This window comes from Notothenia rossii, assembly GCF_949606895.1.
Source record: "Notothenia rossii genome assembly, chromosome: 4".
Lineage (NCBI taxonomy): Eukaryota > Metazoa > Chordata > Actinopteri > Perciformes > Nototheniidae > Notothenia > Notothenia rossii.
Genome location: NC_136902.1, coordinates 20,785,798 through 20,809,383, shown reverse-complemented (window position 1 = coordinate 20,809,383; position 23,586 = coordinate 20,785,798). Strand labels below are relative to the sequence as shown.

General features: G+C 39.1%; 1 protein-coding gene and 1 long non-coding RNA gene across 3 annotated transcripts; both read left to right on the top strand.

The window, feature by feature from the left end:
• On the top strand, positions 1 to 10,923 carry LOC307035535. The gene is made up of 2 exons (XR_013807125.1): positions 1 to 8,633; positions 9,336 to 10,923. It is a non-coding gene; the product is annotated as an uncharacterized lncRNA (long non-coding RNA).
• A 6,096-nt stretch (positions 10,924 to 17,019) lies between these two features.
• tac3a (tachykinin precursor 3a) lies at positions 17,020 to 23,522 on the top strand. Of its 2 annotated transcripts, XM_079674915.1 has the most exons (8): positions 17,020 to 17,188; positions 21,165 to 21,370; positions 21,753 to 21,862; positions 21,957 to 22,056; positions 22,297 to 22,326; positions 22,424 to 22,477; positions 22,622 to 22,688; positions 22,977 to 23,522. In XM_079674915.1, exons 3-8 carry the CDS (start codon positions 21,767 to 21,769, stop codon positions 22,993 to 22,995), a joined length of 366 nt encoding a protein of 121 aa, XP_079531041.1. In that variant the 5' UTR covers positions 17,020 to 17,188; positions 21,165 to 21,370; positions 21,753 to 21,766; the 3' UTR covers positions 22,996 to 23,522. The 2 variants fall into 2 exon arrangements, with proteins under 2 accessions (XP_079531041.1, XP_079531042.1); XM_079674916.1 differs by lacking the exons at positions 17,020 to 17,188; positions 22,297 to 22,326 and having other exon boundaries at positions 20,397 to 21,370.
• The last annotated feature ends 64 nt before the right edge of the window (positions 23,523 to 23,586 follow it).

Below are 23,586 nucleotides of genomic sequence, written 5' to 3'. Positions count from 1 at the left end.
TCAAAGCACCAGGATAAGGGTTAAACAATAATCTGCTTTAATGGTAAAAACATACAATACATCACCCAATCACCTAATCACCTAATCACGAAGCACTCTGCAGAGTACTCCGGGCTCAGGTTCTACCACCGTGTGAGACACGTCTCAGGAACGGCAAGTCAGAAACAAGAGCGCCGATCTTCAAAATGATCACAACATTTATACACAGGTGGGGAGGAGTTTTGTTGCTTGATCTTCCTAGCTATTTGTTTATTGGCGGGTTCACTTCTGAGCGAGCTAGCCAGTGAGTTGGCAGTGTTCCATTGGTCGGTTTCACTTCTGGGCGGGACCCCAGGTAGTGAGTCCGCAGTTGTTGATTCCATCTGTTGCTTCACAGTGTGTGTGTGTGTGTGTGTGTGTGTGTGTGTGTGTGTGTGTGTGTGTGTGTGTGTGTGTGTTTGTCCCTCTGCCCTCAGGCAGATCCCCCAATCAATGATTTGGAGTCATGACAGAGGATTCTTTGACAGGACACATACTCATTCCCCCTAAACATCTTCAACACACACACACATCCTATCATGTATCTTATCACACAACAGTCACATGTTTTTCTTTATGAAAGCCATATTTGTAAATATCCAAACACCATCGTCCCATGACAGTCACCGAATCAGTCAACCAACATAAGTTAATTGTTCTTGTGGCTTAATGGCTTCTGTGAACTTCCTTTCACCTTGAAGTCAACTTACTAGGAATGAATACATTTTATTGATAAGCTCAAAAGGACATTTATCTCGTTTACTGCTGGGTGACCCAAGTCTCAAGGCCTGCAGGATGTGCATCATTAACTACAAGAAAGAGTTTAACTGTATTATCTTTGAGGAAAACCTCCTTTGGCTTCCCCTGTTAATTGCAAAAACCGTGGATGATTAACAGAGAGACCCTAACACTCTCCTGATATTCTGAGAACTGCAAAGCAGATGTCAAAGGTAATTTGTATTATGCCTAACCACAGATAGCCAAAAAAACAGCCTTTTGATTACACCTAAAAGTGGAAGAAAAGACTATTGCGCTATATTTAAAAGAGGAAAAATTTCCTTTTCCCTTTCAAATGTAACACACACGAATATATGAGGTGACATTAAAATGAATATACCAGATTGAACTTTCCTGCCATAACACGTTACTTTAATCCTTCAAATAATTCAAATAATACTTCATTTCCCCCTTTTGGTCTCGCCCCACGAGACCAACTCACGTAAGACATTTGAAACATAACTACTGTCATTCTTTGCTACTGTGTCTGTCCCCCAACATTAAACCTTTGGGAACAGAACACAACTTTCAATGTCAGTGAGGGAACTATCAGAGTGCGAACCTGAGTGCCAGAAGGCAGCATCCTTGTGTGTTGTTGAATCCTCAGGGCCCCCCTCCCCCTCAAAGGAATACGCCAACTAGGGCAGCTGATAGGAAGGGGGAGATGCGGCCTTTCCTTCAAAGGTGGAACTGATTAATCTGATCAGAGAGAAGTAGACTCCTCTGCTGCCTCGAGAAGTCCCCCAGCCTGCTGACAGCCGCTTCTGGGCCGTCTGCTGGATGTATGTCCTCAGGATCCTGCTCCTCCAGTCCACTGATTGCCGCTTCCTATTCGAGTCCGAGACGAGAGCCAGATCCGTCCTGAGGTCGTCCAAGGTCCTAGCCGGAGGTTTCCCCGCCGCACACTGGCTCCAGTGTTACCCGATGTCCCCCTTTTCTCCTAGGCGGACGGCATGAGATGTCCTCTGGGTCACTCTGTAGAGGCCGGAGAACCTGGGGTTGAGCCACTTAGACCTGACGACCTTCAGCCAGACGAACAACGCTGTGTCGGCCTCCTGCTCCTCGGGTCCTACTTTGGCATCAGGAACTTGTGTGGAGAAATCTGATACCCACCCCTCAAGTCTACGCTCAGGGCTTCTGGGCCCTCAGGTGTTTGACCCACCACTGGTAGGCTGCTTGGAGCCTGTTGGTGGGGTGTCTTAAAACAACAACTGTCTGTGAACAGGTTTTCTAAATTAGTTGTAGACCTCCTATCTGCCAGTGCCGCTTCAGAATCTTAATACTTGGCCTGTGTCAACAAAACAAACCCCAACATCTTCAGGTGAACTAAATAACATATCTCAATAGCTCTGAATTTCTGACAAGCATCTGCATTATTTTTAAATGAAATACTTGAGATCCTATTTAAAATCTAAATATAATATGAACTGTTAATGTCTCTGGTAAAGAAACACACTAATGTTATGGATTCAAAAACAACTAATTTCATGATAATGACAAAGTGAATAATTTCCTGGTGATACTGCTTCGACCTGTCAGTGCTTAGATATTATCAAGCTGAAAAAATGAATACAGAAATCCAACATACTGTCATCAAATATCTTTCTATTATGAATTTAAATTAAATGTACATCCCAATAATGATCTAAACAATCTATGGCTTTTACTTCTTTACCAGGCTAGTTATAAGATGTTGTCTAAATTAAATTATATCTCATTACATTACTATGTTTTAACTTAACTGTAATAAGTTACTTTAACACCTGTTGAAATATTACAACATTGTTTCATTATCACAGTTCACCTTCTCTGGTATTCTCATTCTGGGATTACCTCTCTCAGTAGCCCCTCGGCCACTGATTCTGCATCTGTGTTACCTGTTACAATTTAATCAATCAATAATTAGAAACATGTCAACATTTTTTAGGAAACCTCTCGTTTCCCTTGGAGCTCCAGAATAATGTGTTAGTCTAGAACCATGCTTGGTTAGTCATTGTTTTAGAATCATGCAGTTGCACTGATCACATGCAGACATACATTCACACTCACACTATCAGTCAGGATCAAAGGTCATTTGGTCTCACTCTTTTTGGCCATGTGTCGTACTCTGCAGAGACTTTAATATTCTACTAGCTGGAGTTGTACTGGTGACATCATTGTGTTGATGTCAACCAATGCCACAAAGTTTTTCTCATGTTTGCAGCACCATTTTCTTCAGATGTTTAACAAACAAATTATCAATACACTTTATTAATATACCGCCCCTAGGAAACACAATACCTGACAAATGTTCATGCAAGGCATTCTTAAGTGAACCTGCAGAAAACAGCCTTCTGAATTAATATTCCAAATTAATCAATAATAATAACAATAATCAATTTTATCAATTTGTTTACCCTTAGAAGTGCACATACCTGATAATGTTACATCAGGATGTTAAACTAAGCTTTGGCCAAATCAATCATTATTACTGTTTCAGATTTAACTGGTGGTTGAATAAACAAAGCCTTTTTTTTTTTTACATCATGCAAATCACTAACACATTTTTCAATTTCAGCATCAGCCTTGTTACTCTAAAATTACATCTTAAATAGGAATATTAGAAATGAAACAAATATTTAATCTTCAGAAATGTTCTTAACAAATGGAGAGTAATGCCATCTCTCTATCTAGTGAATAGCCAACATATTAAAAAAATGTCAGATATACAAAAATAAGCCTAAATACTCTTTTACTATTAAAGTCTAAAGCTAGACCTAAGCTGAAAAGTTTTGGTATTGGACAATTAAATCTAAAAAAAGAAAGAAAACTGGACTTGAGTTCTTGTTATGTGTTCTTCAAAATACATTAGTAAATACCTTGTGAAGTATTCACAATATAACTAATCCTCTCTAGGATATAAAATCCATTCATCTTTAACCAGATACTATTTCCCTATTTATTTTTAGTTCATGATTATAATGGTATAACGTCCACACGTTTACCCATAGCTAGTCACTATGTCAAGATTATCATGTGTGACATAATAATCAGATGTATTGTTTGCCAAACAAGGATATTAAACTTTAATCTTTTCAGTATTCCAGACCATCATTAAACAATCAGCCTCCCTTCCTAAACACTAAGCATATCGTTCTACACCACCTTCTGGTAAACTCTTGCACACTTATGCTTTAAAATCATTGCATGATTTCTTCAGAGTCTGAACAGACTGAGACCAGCCTGTCTCAAGATCTTGTCATATTGAGAACAGTCAATGATTCATTGTCCTCTTCAGCTGTAGTCAGTGGCAGGGTCCCCAAAAAGCTAGAACCGGCCCTGGTCAGAGGGCTTCAAGGAAACTCTCTCTGGCATTGGGATGTCCTGAGGGGGAAGGGACCTCTGGATCAATGTGATACAATCAGCAGATACATGTTGTCCTCTGCACAGTAGGAATCCCCAAAAACTGCATTTCCTCTTCACACCACTGTTGCCTTGACAACGAGGCACAAGCAAACTGTCAATACCTCCTCAGAGATGCGTTCTTTGCACAGTTCTTCTGTTTCTGTAATGAGCAACTTTTCACCAACACACTGATTCAGAGTAAAAACCAAAGGTGGCGCACAACTATCCAATGCTGCTGTAATCACAGCAAATCAGCTACTAGATAAAAACTCAATGTAAATCTCTCCCCCAGCGGGTGACAAAATAAAACAGCTGAGTGTCTAGATCAGGGGTCGGCAACCCCTGGCACGCGTGCCAGCATTGGCACGCGGCACCGTAACCAGTGGCACACTATGAATAAGTGGAATAAGTGTGCAAAGTATTTAAATTGTATTTTCGGATCCTGAACGAGGCCGCCGCCAGAGCGCGTCTCCCCGTTACCTGAAGGAAGCCATGCACGCAACGCAGCCCCGCTCTCTTTACTCCATGCGACTTTCTGCCGCTTTCCTCCGTGGTGCAGTGCTGATCGTTTCACCACGGAGGAAAGCACTTCACTAATTGCAGTAGGCCTACCCATAAGGAGCTGTACAAATGCTGAAGTTTTTGCTTGGCTGTGTATTTAGTTGAAAGCCCAGTGGCGATCTGCTCATCTCTCTTCGAAATAATATGCTACAAAGGGGCGGACTGGCCATCTGCGTGTTGAAATTTCCTGTCGGGTCCCAGACCGTATCGAGGAGGGCAGAATCAATAAGCTTCAGGTTCAATGACCCACTTTAGCTTAAATGACTGGAGAGAGGCGAGCTCTTCTTGGGAGGCCGTTGCATTTATTTAGCTGTTCTTCTGTTTCACAAAATACATCACAGACCTCTGTTTTTTCTGCTTCTTCGTTTCACTTCCAGAAACATACACACGTTCCCTCACTGTCGCTCTACCATCCACAAACACACATGCACAAGCCACACCCCTCTCTCTCTCTCTCTCTTAAAGGGACAGCGATCTCATCTCACTCTGCATGACCCTAATATCATAACATGTGTGCTCTGGAGAATCACAGAACGGACGATCGTCCTTATTACTATGCCGTTTAAACCAATTGTTCAAATGTGTTTGTTAAATTCGGCATCAGCTCCACACACCCTTCTTAACCACTATAGATTCATCTTTTATCTATTTGCTTATTTTATTCTTTTTCAAATTGTTTATCTAAGTTGTGTGTTACAAGCATGGTTAGATTTGTAACAGAATACAAAACTAATTTATTCAGCGCTATATATTTAAAACAAGTAATCTGACTACAGTTAATGAATATATTTGTGGAACACTTAAAGGAATTATTACAAAATGTAATCTTCATTATTACTAAAGCTGAAACCTAAATAAATCATCACGGAACATTTTTCTGTCCTTATTACTTAATTGTTTCAATAAAAACTAAAAAGCATTGTGAAAACTCCCATTTTTGAGAACATCTCAACACTTTTATTCCATCTAAGCACGGATGTCCACGACAGACACGGCCTATTAATCCAAAACAGTCTTTAATGGTATCAATTGTGAACTTTCCTAACATTAATTGTAAATGCAACGTATGTTCTCTTTAGAACAAAGATAGGATAGTTGCATCTGAAACTGGTTAGTAGCAATTTTCTGTTAACCTAGATAAGCCTGTTGTTCTTATATCTAGTAAATATATTCGTATCTTATGTTACTCATAAAACAATATGACATTTTCCAGAATATTGGTTAACTTTATTTAACATTTATTCTCTCTCTACTCTTTCAAAACCTCTTACTTCTCCTCACTGCGCCCTCTCTTCGCCCTGCAGCAGCCGGCTCCTGCACCAGCCTCTCATAAATCACCCCTTTGTGTAACCGTGTGAGATGGCTGGAGCAAAACCTCGTGCAGCACCTCTGTCATGTTTAAACATTAACAGGTTCCTTCTGATTGACAAACTTACAAAAACCCTCTGTTGTACTTTCTACTCTTTCATCATAAACTTAAAAACACCATTGTGGTGAATCGTTTACGTTTTCAGTTTCCTATCTACTTTAAACAACCATCAACTGAGAGTAACTGTATATGATAAAAACAACTCCTAAATAACCTTACAATATATATTTCTTCCAGTGAGTTCGTTATTTCATGTCTAACAAATTCTCCTCTTTCCATGTCTTATTCTAGGTGGAAAAATCCACCTATCATATTTAATTTGAATAAGACCTTACCCTTAATGTACTTCATATACTCAGTAAATCTCTTTTCACTTTCCCCTAAGGTTACTGTATTTAATATAATTTTCCTTGAAGTATAATTAAGTACAATCCTTAGTTAATGACAAATACCATGAAATTCACAACGCAATGCAACGGTATCAATCAGTTCTCAAAGACTATGTTTAAATAGCAGCAAATCATTGTTTCTTATTTATTTCAATATATCTACTACATCAAATCACACATTGATCTGTACATTTTCAATGTATTTCCTTCCAACTTCAGGCATTAGAGAAAAAAGCAAGCAGACACACTCCGGGCCGCTGCTGCTCTCGAGAGGAAAAAGGGGTGGGGACGACTCTCACAGACAAATACTGACACCCCCCTCTCTCCCCCGCTGTAGCTCTCAGCGTTTTTAGGAGAAGGGGGGCTTCTTTCAACAATTAACACTTCTGCTATCATTTTATTCAATTTTTCTGCTTGAACCCACTGTTCTCGTAAGCTCTTAACTCACGCTCCTCTTGTTCAAATTCTCCCTCTATTATGACTCCGTATCTATTTATCTGACAAAGGCTGTTTCATGTTCACTAATATATTCTATTTATTCACCTGGTACATAAATATATCCTCCTCACTGTCTGTGCAGCTTTTAAGATGCAATATTTCTTCTTTCAACAGAATGGGAGTTAAAACCCAACAGAACAAGAGATAGCAAGATCCGTTAGTTTCAAATGGCTTTTCGAAGTTTGCGTTTTCTCCTCTTGGATTTTTACATATAACTCAACTTTGATTCCTATGAACCTAAGAATTATTATTCTGATTTGTTCCGGATGGCGTCTGAAAACAGCCACTGAACATCCCCAACGAGTCTTAGCCGTCTACTTTTGAAAAAAGTACGGGGCCTTTCACCGTCTTCTTACACACCACACCTCGTTGAATCCCTTTTATTTTATATAACTTTCCTACCTATCTAAAATATGTATTGCATATTCCACCGTAACATCTATGACACCGGAATATGTCTCTGACAGCTCTAAAATGTAGTTTAGCCAATTACAGACCTTCGATAGAAACAGGCTCGTCTGCTCACCTTTCAATTGTAGGATCCTCGTTTTAGTTGTCAGAGATTATTCTAGGCCTCTTCTCCGGACCATTCGTCCGCTGGCTGCTGATTTTCCTCTAAAAAACCCTACTCATGACGTCACCACGTCGGGATTCACCAAATTGTTAAGGCAGAATCTCTGCTCCGCGCGTTCCTCTATGAGTTTGTTTTAAAAGAAGGAAAAGTCAAAGCACCAGGATAAGGGTTAAACAATAATCTGCTTTAATGGTAAAAACATACAATCCATCACCCAATCACCTAATCACCTAATCACGAAGCACTCTGCAGAGTACTCCGGGCTCAGGTTCTACCACCGTGTGAGACACGTCTCAGGAACGGCCAGTCAGAAACAAGAGCGCCGATCTTCAAAATGATCACAACATTTATACACAGGGTGGGGAGGAGTTTTGTCGCTTGATCTTCCTAGCTATTTGTTTATAGAGAACCGCAGTGACGCGTCGTAAAACCCGGAAGTAAGTTAGCATTTTTAGCACTTCCGGTTCCTTCCTCAAAAAGCAATGCATTTTCTCCATAGGGTTTTGGAAAATAGCTCGAGATAAGGTCTGTGGTTGACACAAATTTAAGAGGTGAATCAGGTTTTGTTCTACGACATTAAATACATCGGCAGTGACCCCACTGGGGATTTTTGAAGAGTTTACGTGTCTGAAAAACGATGGTTGTTACCGAATGGCTGAATAGGACTACAGAAATTGTCGAGGCCGTTGTACGTCATTACGCCGAACACGTAAACACTCCCGCTAAGTTTGTTTTCCCCTGTGTTCTGCTTGAAAGCAAGTACCTGCCTATCTTTAGTATCTGTATATCTATATCTGACCATTAGAATCTGTATTTTTGAAATTGTCGTTTTTAACACCGTAGTTTTACAAATTATAGAATAATTAATTACCAGTGTTTTCCAATTTTACTCGGCAGTTCGTTTTGTTGGCTAACGTTAGCTAAAGCTAGCGCTACTAGTTAGCTACGCAATGGTTTGTTGCTTTCCTCCGGGTTGCAGCCACAGGTCTTCGCATGAAACGTGCTTGTTCTATCGTTTCCCGGCCAATGTTTTCCAAAGGAGAGTCTGGATTCGTGCCATGAGGTAAGCTGACGCTACATTTTTGTCCATGTCACGGTGAAATGTAAATAATGGGTAGTGACTGTATCGCCGTTATAGAGATGGCGCTGCTGAAAAGACCGCAACATAAGTAAAGATAATGAATACATCCTATTAAAACCTGTGTGGCTTATATGATAAGTTGTATTAGTACAAGCAGCATAACGTTTCACCATGTAACTAAAGATTGTAGTCAGGGAAATCAGTTTGACATATTGAACTAATAACAAATCACCTCTGGCTGGCAGAGAACTCTGCTCCATAGCTTCTCTTGGACGTAAAATCACATGTACATTTTACATTTATATTCAATTTAATATTCCATCCCTCACATACTTTTGTATATATAATAACTTATATTTTGTTTTTCTTGTTATGCTGCTGCAACACAAACATTTCCCAAATTGGGATCAATACAGTAATATCTTATCTTAATTAATTAAGAAATATAATTAGTGTAGCAGCTGACACCTATTTTCAATATGGATTAATCTACCATTTATTTCTTTAGTTCAATTTTCATCTATAAAAATGTCAAAATAGTGAAAATGTTCACGAGACTTATCAAAGTGCAAGGTTATATCTTTAGATGTTGTGTTTTAGCCTATGTACTGTATGTCTTAATGCTCTTACATTATATGTGACGGTGTGACTTCCATGAAACTATATTTTATATCTTCCCAACAGACGAGCTGACAGGAAACCTAACACTCTAACAACCACAACATTGCAAAGGCGAGTAAATGTAAATTAAAAACAATTCACAATTTTTTTATTTCTTCTTCCTTGCAGTGAGGTGAAGCTGACCTTGCACTTGGTGCCAGTAAGGATGTTCCTCACGCAGGCTGAATGTTTCTCCTTCCTTACTGACAAAGAAGCCCTTGATTTGCAATGCTTCACTAATTGTCATTTCCCTGGCTCTGTAGGGACACTTTACCTCCAGCACAGCGGAAGACCCTACCAGACCATCCGGAGATGCCCCCAACAATCCTGATAGGGAGAGCCACAAATCTGACTCATGGACCTGCATCTGAGTTGCAGTGGTGAATGCCCTGACGCCCTCACATTCATTCATAGTCCCCCACTGTACAGACAAAACACCATCAAGGGCCTGTTGTTGCCCTAGCACCCTGGCAATAAAGGAAGCAGTCACACGCTTTGACCTCAGGACAGCTCCAAAGTTGCTGGCAGTCAACCTTCCTTTCCTGAACAAATGCCAGTTTGGGTTGGTTCGCTGACCAGTGGTAGCCACCTGAATTGCCCTCTGTTGCTCTTCAGACAATGCCATGCTTGCCACAATTGCCTCAGGTCCCTGATGCCCAACAGATTTGATAATTTCAGGAACAGTAAGTGTTTCCAAGCTGTAGTGTTCCTCTTCTGGCTCGGGGGAGAGAAGCCAAGAAATTCCTGAAAACCTGCCCCCGAGTCTGTCCCTCAGCCAGTCACGATCTTCGGAGGTGGGCTCTCTTGTCAGCGGGTTAAATTAGTTATTGGTTTCAACAGTCACATTAAAACAGTTACTAAATCAGCTTACTATCACCTAAAGAACATATCTAGGATTAAAAGACTAATGTCACAGCAGGATTTGGAAAAACGTGTCCATGCTTTTATCTTCAGTAGACTGGACTACTGCAATGGTGTCTTCACAGGTCTCACTAAAAAATATATTAGAAAGCTGCAGCTGATTCAGAACACCGCTGCTCGAGTCCTCACTGACACTAAGAAATTGGATCACATCGCTCCAGTTCTGAAGTCTTTACACTGGCTTCCTGTGTGTCAAAGAATAGATTTCAAAATACTGCTGCTGTTTATAAAGCACTGAATGGTTTAGGCCCTAAATACATTTCTGACCTGCTAAATGATGAACCATCCAGATCTCTCAGGTCCTCAGGGACTGGTCAGCTTTCTGTGCCCAGAGTCAGAACTAAACATGGTAAAGCAGCGTACAGTTATTATGCTCCAAATATCTGGAACAAACTCCCAGAAACCTGCAGGTCCGCTGCAACTTACTACTTTTAAATCCAGGCTGAAGACTTTTCTTTTTGTCGCTGCTCTTAATTGAACTATTCATATCTTAGACTGCACTGTAACTTTTATCCATGTATTTTTTATTTTATTGTTTATTTTATTAGATTTTCTTTTTAATGACTTATTTTAAATGCCATTTTCTTAATGTCTTTCATTTTTTGTAAAGCACTTTGAATTGCCTTGTGTTGAAAAGTGCTATATAAATAAACTTGCCTTGCCTAATAAAGGTTTCATGTGACACATACAATTGATTTGTTGATGGGAATTAATGTGAATAAATTAACTCGGTCTTAAAAGGTTAACGGTACTCTTGCTATCACTACTCACCGACACTATAAACCTTGTCCCTCATGCTAGCCCTGACAACACCGGTAAGCACACCTTCATCTACGCTGCACTGTAACGTGTCCTGACTTGTAGTGGTTCTCTCCTCTATCTACACTCTTCTTGTCATCTTTGTAAAACGATATCAGACTGGTAATTGACACAGCCATGACTTCTAGTTAAATTCATTGTGGCTAAAATGAAAAGCTTTGTTAAAATATGCAAGCACGCGAAAGTCAAATTCAGCTTTATTGTCAAAAATTCTACTTTTGTTATACATCCAGAAATATCGTTTCCCACAGTGTGACATGTATACATAAAACAAAAAGGGCCTAGATAAACGTGGTATACATTAAACAAAACGGGCCTAGATAACTGGGGTATACAGTTTAAAATGTTAATATATTTAAAGCGTTCAAAGTGCAGTTTCAGTGCAAGTCAGTTGAAACGATCTTAAGTTGGCGTGACGTTGAAGTCATGCGACCCTGCTGCTGTACTGGCTTGTAGTTCGTTTATAGCATAACGTTAGCATTTCGCTTTTGGCGACTAGATTTATGATTCAAAAATTATAAAAGTAGGGTTGACATGTGGAGATTATCCGGCTGAACAAAACGTGATCCCTCTCTTAAATGTGTGTCAACCACAGACCTTATTTCGAGCTATTTTCCAAAATCCTATGGAGAATTTGCATTGGTTTTTCGCGAAGGAACCGGAAGAAGTTTAATTCCGGGTTTTACGACGCGTCACTGCGGTTCTCGCGGGTTCAGTTCTGAGCGAGCTAGCCAGTGAGTTGGCAGTGTTCCATTGGTCGGTTTCACTTCTGGGCGGGACCCTAGGTAGTGAGTCCGCAGTTGTTGATTCCATCTGTTGCTTCACAGTGTGTGTGTGTGTGTGTGTGTGTGTGTGTGTGTGTGTGTGTGTGTGTGTGTGTGTGTGTGTGTGTGTGTGTGTGTGTGTGTGTGTGTGTGTGTGTGTGTGTGTGTGTGTGTGTGTGTGTGTGTGTGTGTGTGTGTGTGTGTGTGTGTGTGTGTCCCTCTGCCCTTAGGCAGATCCCCCAATCAATGATTTGGAGTCATGACAGAGGACTCTTTGACAGGACACATACTCATTCCCCCTAAACATCTTCAACACACACAAACATCCTATCATGTATCTTATCACACAACAGTCACATGTTTTTCTTTATGAAAGCCATATTTGTAAATATCCAAACGCCATCGTCCCATGACAGTCACCGAATCAGTCAACCAACATAAGTTAATTGTTCTTGTGGCTTAATGGCTTCTGTGAACTTCCTTTCACCTTGAAGTCAACTTACTAGGAATGAATACATTTTATTGATAAGCTCAAAAGGACCTTTATCTCGTTTACTGCTGGGTGACCCAAGTCTCAAGGCCTGCAGGATGTGCATCATTAACTACAAGAAAGAATGTAACTGTATTATCTTTGAGGAAAACCCCCTTTGGCTTCCCCTGTTAATTGCAAAAACCGTGGATGATTAACAGAGACCCTAACACTCTCCTAATATTCTCGGAACTGCAAAGCAGATGTCAAAGGTCATTTGTATTATGCCTAACCACAGATAGCCAAAAAACCAGCCTTTTGATTACACCTAAAAGTGGAAGAAAAGACTATTGCGCTATATTTAAAAGAGGAAAAATGTACTTTGTCCCTTCAAATTTAACACACACGAATATATGAGGTGACATTCAAATGAATATACCAGATTGAACTTTCCTGCCATAACACGTTACTTTAATCCTTCAAATAATCGGAAGTTGATTTGTCTGCGCCATCTTGAGTACCGTCCCATGGCTCTTATTTCTGCCGGAGGACCGAGGATTGAGGAGTGAGGAGGGATAATGGAGGAGCGATAATGGAGGAACCACCAGTCCATCCTCCGATTAAATCCTCAGATACTCGCCCCGCCCCCTTACTGTGTATCACTCACTGATTGGACGATGCAGTGCATGCACTGATCTCATGCTTCTTGTTCTTGACATGAGAGCAGTACCCCAGCGGAGTGAAGAAAATAAATGAAACTCACGAGAGTCACTCCTCAGTTTAAACTGTGTTTTGTTTCAATTCATGTATCATTTAGTTACAAATATGTGATATATCTGAACAACAAAGTGGTCAAAAATCATTTTATTCATTTATTGGAAACATTTTTATGATCGCTTTTTTCGTTTTATATTTTCATTTATTGTCATTTCCATTCAGTCAGTCATTAAGTGCTATTAAAATGTTAATGTGCTACATATCCACACAAACAAACAAAGTGTGCAATCCAATGAATGTTAATCTAACTGGGTTTTGATAGATAATATATATTTTTTTCTTCTCTCAATTATTTTATTTCTCTAATCAATATTAATCAAACTAATGTTCGTTTATACATTTTAAAAAATGGCGTTTGGATGTTTTAGCCGCAATGCATGTTGGGATTTGGTGTTTATATGATATGAAATCGGAAAAACATTTTAAAAGAATAAAATAATACTTAACTCCGAGGGTTCTTGCTTTTCTCTTTGAAAGTCATCCCACAAAAGCATTGTAATACACGGTTCGGCTGCATTACATATTACAGATCTGACGTGGTTCTCTATTTATAGAGCCCTGATGAGAAGACCTTTGGAAAAACTGGAAGAAATGCCGCCGAAACTGAATACTTGACGTGGATCATAAATATATCAACAATTAAACAACATCTTCAATTCCTCTTCACACAATACGTCTCCTCGCAGTATCAATAGTAATTCGGCTGACTTTTACATTTGATCGAATTCATAGGTTATATTTACACCATAACGGTGCACAGCTGATATAAAAGGACTTGTAGTTTTTAAAGATATTACTGATTTTCTTTGAATATAAGAAAGTAAATACTGAGTCTGAAATAGTATAGCAATATGCTGTAAAATTATGTGAAAACATGAATAAAACTACAGTTCTTCAGATGTTGTACATACATAAGTGTCCTACACTAATAATACAAAGTTATTATGGCTGTGTGTACCTTGTGTGCACCGCCTAGTGGTTAAAGCACGTTATTGAATTATTGTTTTTATGTGTTATATTTGATTAAAAAAATATTAAGAGTACATACTTCCATACGGGGAAAGTAGAAGGTCAATGATAGCAATATAGAATATAAAAAAATCAAGAAGATACTGTAAGTGATCTCTACAATAAAACAGTTTAGTTCCTGACGGACGCCAAAAAAGCCAGAGATTATGGAACTAAACAAATAAATAAAAACAAGGATAATTGTGTGTTATTGGTGAATAAATAACAGTGTGTTATTTTGAAAAGAATAACAAATTAGAAGGAAAAAAAGATTTAAAAAATACAGATTTCAGTATCCTGAGGCTCTGAGCCCCATTTATTTTCCTCACAGACGGCAGCAAAAGTCCGAAATTATACGATTTAAAATAAAAGCAATAATTGTGGCTTGCTATTGAGTAAGAACATGTTTTTATGAACCACACAGCTTCTGGTCTTCCTATAACACGTAATGCCGTGAGACTACCAATAGAAATACATTGCTTTTAAAATCGTGCTGTGCAACACGAAAAAAAGGGGGAAATCGTGTTGGTGAACACTAATCAATAGATTAAAAATCGTGTTGGTGAACACTAATCAATAGATTAAAAATCGTGTTGGTGAACACGAAATGCCATGAGACTGGGTTGGTTTTGGTATGTGTGTGAACCTCTCTTTAGTGGTTTATTAATAAAACAGATATTTCAACATGTGCCTACTTTTATTGGTTATGAACAAGACTTCACTTTAGAATAGGGAACATGTTCTTAGATATAAATACCTAATTTTTTGTTGTTTAGACTTAATTAACACTTATAGTTTCATGTCTTGTTACATAAGAATAGATCATATTTGTTAAGTGTTATTATGGGAGAATTACTATTCTTGTGCTACTACTGCCTTATTAGGCCCATATTGAGCAGAGCATATTAAGACCCAAACTCATGTACAACAACTTCCTTACTTGCAATAAATAAGCACTAATTAGAGGGTTATTGAGGAAAAACTCTCAACTAATGGCGTATTACTTGTAGAATATGGTCATGTAGAATAAGGCATTAATAAGTGTTTTAAATGACTACTAAAGAGCCAATATACTGCTAATATGCATGTTAATTAACAACTGTTGATGGTTAATTTGTGTACCTTAATATAAGGTGTTACCGTAGTTTCAGAGGCAATAACAAACTTGCCCATGAATGACCGCTGGCACTCTAGTGCTCCACTCTGTCTCTTTTCACAGGAGTGTACCTTAATATAAAGTGTTACCGAAACTACCTTTATGCAGGACTCACCTTTGCTCCTGTTTGGTCATTGCAGTAATCCATATTATGAATTCTGTTTTTAAATTTAGCAATCATGACGTACATAGAATGCGCATCAGCCACTAGTGGATCATACACTCAAACTTCCTAAAGCTCACTTTGTATCATCAGACCCTGTGACCATATTAGGAAACAAAGAAATAACCAAACGCCCTCAGGGTTGAGGACATTATTGAAATAGAAAAGAGATAAGATCAATGTTGCCTATAGTATTTCCACTATTCCAGTGGGACATTTTCAACATTGTCTCATGTCTTTCTGTCGCATCGCAGATTTGTTTATTTATTTTGTGTCTTAACAGCTTTCTGTGTTAATTAAGTGTCAATTCTGTAATTACTGAATCCATAGATTAGCAAAGCACACACGTCACGAAGACACAGATCACAAAATTCCTAATTTCCAACGTTCATATTCAATCAGACAGTGAACAATGTAAGTGTGACACGTTTCATGGCTTGTGATTTCTGTCTCACTCACTATGTTGCACACTTTCATATCATGATTCCATAATTTCCCTTGACACAATTTTTATGAGCAGGTGGGACATGATGAAATAAGCAGCAGAGCGAGTTCAAGTCTGGTCAGTCAGTCAGTGTAATATCCAGGTGGGATGGAAGCTCGGCAGCAATATTGCCAGCTCTCATCCACACAGTAATGAGCTTCAAACCGTACATTACATCCCCATTCGACCAGATCTCCAAAGTCAGACACCTCCAACATGGATTCAACACAAAAGATCACCTTAAAGCTTGGTCTGTGGCTCGCCAGATGGTTCTTAAAAAAGCACTTATTTTTCAGTGATGTCTACTGCAACTCCTCAGAATGTGTTAACAAAGTTGCTGCCAAGGCAAAACAAACAAATAAATCCCAGCAAAACAGGGGAAATTACAATTAAAAACGTTTCACAATTACTTTGTACAGTTTAGCTCAAAAACGTAATAGTGTATGTCAAAATGTGTTATTCTCCACCATAAGCAATTAAGTAACATTAAAGATCTCCTATCATGCTATTTTTAGGCATGGGTCTCACATACTTCTCAACCCTCCCGATTTCGCGGGAGACTCCCGATTTCATTGCCCTCTCCCGGTTTCCTCCCGGGGTCATATTTCTCCCGCATTTCTCCCGATTTCTGACAAAATCAGATTTACTCAGGAATGTTTCCACTCTGACTTTAATACAGCTACACCATTGTTGGTTTCCATGGTAACACGTCTCTTTAGTAGCGCGCGCAACTGAAAGTCTGAGAGGGTGAGGCAGATAGTCACAGAAAACAGACAAAAATCGACAACTACTCTACTCTCTGCTCACTCCTTTCCTGCCCACACATATGCTCCATCAAGGATGGTGCTACAGGCCGCAAGGCATTGCACTTAAAACTACAATATAAGCATGTTAATGTTAATCTAACAGCTCCGGCGATCCACTAGCATCCCCCCCCCCCCCCCCCCCCCTTTTTGCATTTTGAAATCCTCCCGATTTCTGAGGTCTCAAGGTTGGCAAGTATGGGTCTCAGATATATACAAAAATATAAAAAAACATGTTTATGATGTGTTTTGCTCAAAATACCAAACAGATTGTGCATTTTAGACATCCCTGATATCCCTCTATTTCAGCCCTGTTAGAGAAACGCTGATTCTGGGTCCTTAGCTTGAAAAAAGAAAGATGGAGGATGGGAGCTTGTTCCTGCTCAGAATTCTACGAGATACAGCTAAATGCTGCCGTGATTAAACGCCATATCATGTTCCAAACCACATCAAGGATTATTTCTGAACCAGAGTGGAGCTCAAATTCTTCTTTTCTTGCGGGTTTACAACAAGGTGAGTTCCTTTTTTTATTTCCTGCTTTTTTACACTCCAGTACAAGTTAGCTCTGAGTGTTAGCATGCTTGCTAATGTAAACAAAGACCATATTACGTCCAAAACACGTTGTGCATTGTTTCTGATAGCGATGTTTCTGATAGGGCCGTGGGTGTAAAGCCAGCCCACATTTCTGATACATCATATCGGACGCAAATCTGGATCAGTTCCGTCGTACCCCCATTTTTTGAGATTTTGCTACAGAGGAAAAGAGAGAGGGTTTTGTTTTCTGACACTTTGTGAGTTCCCTGACACACCGGGGACACATATTTATGTATAAACTACATTAAAAAGTGCATTTTGCATGATAAGAGACCTTTAAAAAAAATCATAAACAAGTCGCTGTTCATAATGTGTTGATGGTATTTATTTTAGTTACTGCTGGTGGAAACAGTAGTAACCAAATGGTTTATAGCTGGCAGCAGAGAAATGACCAAATGGCCGAGGAAATAATAAGCAACAAAAGTATTCAACAAATTAGAAAGACAAAATATTTGGCAACCAACAAAAAGTATTCAACAAACGTTCAGTGGCTGGTCTTGTGTAAATAGATCACAATTTGAGGGTTGAAAACGCATCTCATCTGATTGCAGCATGGACACATTGTCACGGTCTCTGATTACTTCTGTGATGAACTGGATTTTGATGTATGTGTTGAAGTGTTCTTACTGCATGATGAGTAGAAAATAGGCAATACTGTTGAAAGAACGATCACAACAGAGCTTCAACAGCCTAAATAGCATCAGAGGCTTATTTTCTCTCATAGACCTAAGTGCCAGCCATTGTCACCAAGAGAAGATTAAAGGGGATACAAAGCGTTTGACAAGGAGAGAGCAGAAAAACAATCTTCGAAGCTCTTTGGAAAATGCCGATGAAAAAGAAAATAATGTGTTTTGGTTTAGCGACACCACAGCTCACAGTTCTGCATAACCAATGTGGTCTAATGCAAATAGACTTGCGAAGCATGTCAGCAACCATGCCAGTCTTTAAGAAACAGTCCTCAAATTAACATTTAGATGGAAGTGACACTTTAGGACCTCGTAAGTCAGAGATCAGGGAGGAGTGGGTGGTGGAAAAATACTTCATCCATCAAAGTCATTTTGCACGCCCCAAGGAGAAGTATAAAGTAGAGTCTAAGTTAAATTCCCTCATTAGATTAGAGCCCATTAACTCAATTATTGACAGGTGCATCTTATGATCTACCATGGAGAGGACCGGAATCATCTAGATCCGTTTATTTTTGTCTTCATGTTGCCACAAGCGACAGCCGACAGCGGGGATGGGCTCTGAGTGTGAGAAGGACTGTTTTCCTGTAACTCTGTTAACACGTTCAGAATCCCCTTTGGACTTATTAGCCAGAGATTGCAAGCTGTCTGTCCAACCCCAGTCTTTGTATAAATATAGCTAAAATCTACACCTTGACATTTCTCACACATCATTACAATCTCACTCTCTCTTCTCACCCTCGCACACTCTGCTTTCCAGTCTCCCTCTGGCCGCTTATTCTTCCATAACATCTCTACCATATAAGGGGCTGTCGCGTCACTGTCACCTCTCAACTCCAAGCTGGAACTTACTTTATCTTCTCCCCCCTCAGACCCTGAAAGCCTGCACAAATGGATGACTGGCAGCTCCATTAGAGAGGCAGGAGAGGAATAACAGTGTGGCTGTACGGGCTTTATGTTCTGTCTCCCTCCTCTGAATATACAACTACACAGAATAACTAATGTGTCATGTCGTTTCCAATGACTTTCAATGAAAAAAATGATGATGAGATAAACACTCTACATGATGTGTCCTCAAAGACACACACACTCTCTTTTTTGCTCTTAATATGTGTTAAACTGCAAGGTCACCTCTAACTTTTCAGCCTGTTAATTCAACAAGCGACAAAAGGAAAAGCATGACCATTAGGCAAACGCTAAAAAAGAGAACGTGAGGGCAAACGAGAGAATATTTAAATGATGTTTACACTCAGACAGCCTACTCTTTACACACATGCAGATCAACGTTTGAGAAGGACCTGAAAAGACAAAGGATAAGGCCAGGAAGTTTTTTTATATTTCAACTGACTACTCATGTCATTTATAGGAGTATTAGACCTCAATACAAAACACAGTCCTTCATACACATCCTTAAATGATCTTCGCATGAGACTGAGCTGTGTCTCTTCTCTTTGTCTTCTCCAATACTTCTATCTAAAGATACCATTGGAATCCAGCTGGGAGTAAGTCAACCGTGCACTCAGCTGTCCGCACCTCTGAGGGGAGCCCATTATAAGTCTGATCTTTTTGATAAAAGGTGTGACGGTAATGAATGACGTCAACATGCAATACAGCAGAGGGTACATGTCATGTCATGTGACTACTGTACCTCTTATATATTGAGGGTCGTCCATTTAGCCCTGCAGCACATCTGACCCAAGATCCATTCACTTTTGGTTGGATGAGAAGCTTCCTCATGCTATGGTAAGTTGTAGATAAACAGCCACTGGCCCTCTTTCCCTGTACTCTCTGTCAGTCAAAAAAACAGGGCTGCTTTGATGATTACCAACCATATGAAAAAACACTCATCAATAATGTAAAAATGCAATTAATGACTTCCCCCACCTCTGTCAGATCTCCCACCCCGAACCCTTCCCTGCTTTGCTGCCATCCCCACGTTACATCCAGGAACAGGACAAATATGGAAATAGAATTCATTACTAAAACATATCAGTGTTAACCTTTTGTGAAGTGAACTATTTGGACACTATATGCGTGGTGCTTTGTTGTGGGAGTCATACCCTCATCAAACAGGTCTCAGTCTCTAGAGAGCACAGCCATTTATATCTGCACTGCAGTGGTTCCCTGTGACGGTTTTATAGCTGTGATCTCAAACGTTGCTTTGCTGAAATATTCATGCTTCTTTGCATTCTGATTGTGTGCCTGAACACCAACACAAGTGTAATTGCTTGTGTAATTGCAAGAAAATTATAGGTTTGGTAGGGGCATTAAATAAAAAGTTTTTTTCAGGGTGATGATGTAGGGAAAATACGTTACACATAAATGTATTTTCAGGATGTTTTATTTATAAGAAAATGATACAGCGCTACCAGAGCAACATAATCATGCAGTGCCGCTCGAGGTAAAAAGTATGACGAAAAGTGTCACACTGTCTGTGCTTATACAAGTTACAAGACAGACAATTCATCTCAGCACCTGTCAGAGCCGATAAGAGAGAATTCAGCAGTCATGAAAGCAATTTCAAGTGACCCTCTGAACCACATGTTACCCATTGTGTCAATGCTGGTGATGATGTGTCGGTCCTAAAATCAACTCTGGTGTTGAGTTGTCAGTCATGACAACATATCAATGTCCTCTTGAATACTGTCAAAAATATAATTCTCGTTTGTATTCAGATAGTTTGGTGGGAAAATTACATTTCATCCCGTCAACTAACCAAAACCCACCCACCCAGTAAGGTGGACAAATTATTGTGTTTATTTCCATTACAAACAGACAGTTGTGTGGCTCCTCCAGTCAGATACATCACCATCTTCTATTGGGACAGCAGAGGCAGATGCTGGCTGTATAATTACTTCCTAAAAAGATCAGTATCTTGACAATGACCATTTCTACATGGTCAATGGGGTGGAAAGACACCATGAGGAGCATGTGAGGATGATGGCAAAGACATGGATAAGTGAAACTGCTGCACACATGTCCACTTTATACCAAACAAGATGTAACAATGTGTTTTTGATGCTTTCTTTAAATAAAACTGCAGTTGGAATCAAATATTTATTTTAATAGGTTCAGGGATGGACTTAAGTCACACACCTTTATCCTCGTGACGTTGCCTGTACGTGTATTTCTGATGGTGTCTGTACGTGTGTGTTAGTGGGGAGGCAGCAGCTCTCAGCAGCATCATGACCATCAGTGTGTATTCTACGTAGGCACAACGTGATAAGACCTGATACTCCACCTACGCTCGGGTTGCTGATTGGCGTTACGCAGGTATCCAGTTCTTATTTATTAGCAGAGAGCGTGGACGTCTCATTTATGCTGGCCTGATCTCACTGCAGGATCTATCCTTCTTCACTTCTCTGCACCAGGGCGCACGCAGACTCTTTTACCAAACTATCTGCTTGACAGAAAACAGGTAAAGGAAAAACTTGTAAATGCTTAAAGTAAAAATGTGAACATATTTATTCTATTCATTTGTATTTTAGACCATTGTATTTTTCTTCCATTATGAAGTTTATTTAATGGTTTAATGTGACTTTTGGGAGAGAGAATGCATGATATTATTGTTCTCTCTTTGTTCCGCTGGATAAATACGAGAGAATCAAAACAATAATGTATTAACAACATTACAAATACATGTCATGAAATATATAATTGTAAACCTTACACCGAGCACTTTTACGCACCAATTACGCAACAAGCTATGCCTAATGGATACATTTGATTTCGATATTCAGCGATATTTTTGCCTAAAACGAAACAACTTATTAAAAAAGGATAACTGTCCTTTTGCGCAGGAGGTGCTGAGAAAATGAAGGGAGGTGTGCTGCTGGTGACTCTGTTCCTCATCATGAAACTTCGATACAGCCATTCCAGATGCGAGGAGCCCGGAACGCGCAGATCAGAAGTAGGTTTCCGGGCGCGCAGTGACAACGCTGATTTGCACGTCATATTTTAAACATAAACTGATTGTTTATTTGTTTTGCTTTTCATAATTGCAGAAGCCCACAGTCTTGGACAACCTCAAGCGGAACATTCTGAAGAGGTATAGCGATTTGGACTATGACAGCTTTGTAGGTCTGATGGGCAGAAGAGATGCCGGTAAGTCTCCCACTGATTTCATTCTAAAATGTGTAGAAGAAGTAATTCGTGTTAATAATACTTCATTGAATACAAATACAAAAATGTGATAAACTGTTGTAAATGCTGTCCCTTACTTAAATCTGGTGATTTACAAATAGTATTTTTGATCTAGATTTTTTTCTTTTCCTCAAAAGTGTTCTTCTATTTTACAATACTGCTCTTTGTCTTTTCGTCTCGGTTTCATTTAATTATTATCAGATGATAGCGCTGTACCTGCACCACAAAAAAGTAAGATCTTTATGATTTAGTACTGATGTGAAGTGTTTGCTTTCTTATTTGAAATCATCATAAAACACAAAGTGTCTGGTTATTCTTCCTTTTTTAGGGGAAATGAATGACATTTTTGTGGGTCTTATGGGAAGGAGAAACTCAGAGCCTGGTAAGTGTGGCATTTCACAAAACGTGACATTTTCATAATAGCCCTGTTGGCTTTTGTAAGCATTCAGATTCAATGTGTTCTCTGGTGTTCATAATGCAGACAATATATCTTGATGTGAATATATTGCAATGTCTGCTCTGACAGATAATGGTCCCTTGAGAAGAGAGTATCCAGAGAGGAGAGGCATTTTTCTCAACAAGTGCAGGCTGAGGTGAGTGCCTCTAGTTTATTTTTCATTCAGTAGATTTAACATCTTTAAAGAAAAAGTTAAAGCCCAAAAGGTTCTTGAAATATATGGAGTTGAAACTTTAAGTACATAAAAGCACTGCGGACTCAAATCACTTTTATATTTTCTCTGTATGCTTTTCTTTTTAGTATATCTCATATTGGCATTATCAATGAAATGTATGAAATCATTTATTGTACATATTTAAATAGTATGTGCGTTGGATTAATACTTATATATTAAATACACTATATACAATGTGTTTTGTTGCAGGTTTCTTCAGGGGCTGTAAAACTTAATTCAGAAGCAACTCTCTCATCTGGCATCGATGACAGAAGATCACAGAAAACACAACAAATTAACTAAATGTCTGATGGAAATGAATAAATGGCGTGATTCACACTGTTAACCTGCCAGCTTGACTTATGAGAGCGAATATAAACTAAACGGATTGTATTTGTTTAATCTGAAAACAAAACATGATTATAGTGACAGCCGATACATTATATTTATGTTCTTCTTGCTTAAAATGTTCAAAATAAACCTTTTTTTTTTATAAATCATCTATTCATTTAAAACATTGGTGCATTTCCCTGAAGCTGTTTATGAGTGTTTTTTTAATCTGGACAGGCTCCAATGCATACAGCTATGTTCAGTCACACCTGATACAATTGTTATTGTTGGGTTACATAAAATAACTTGACAAAAGGGCTTCATTGTTGTTTTATATAATATCCTTTTCATAAAAAGCCACATTGTATTCAAAAACAAGGGGGTTTGAAGTTTCCTCTTCTACATCAGAGCATCTCAAATCATTCAAAGTAAGCACATTTTTAACAGGTGGGGCTTTTCAAACTCAAAGTAAACACTGTGTGGCTGTGGA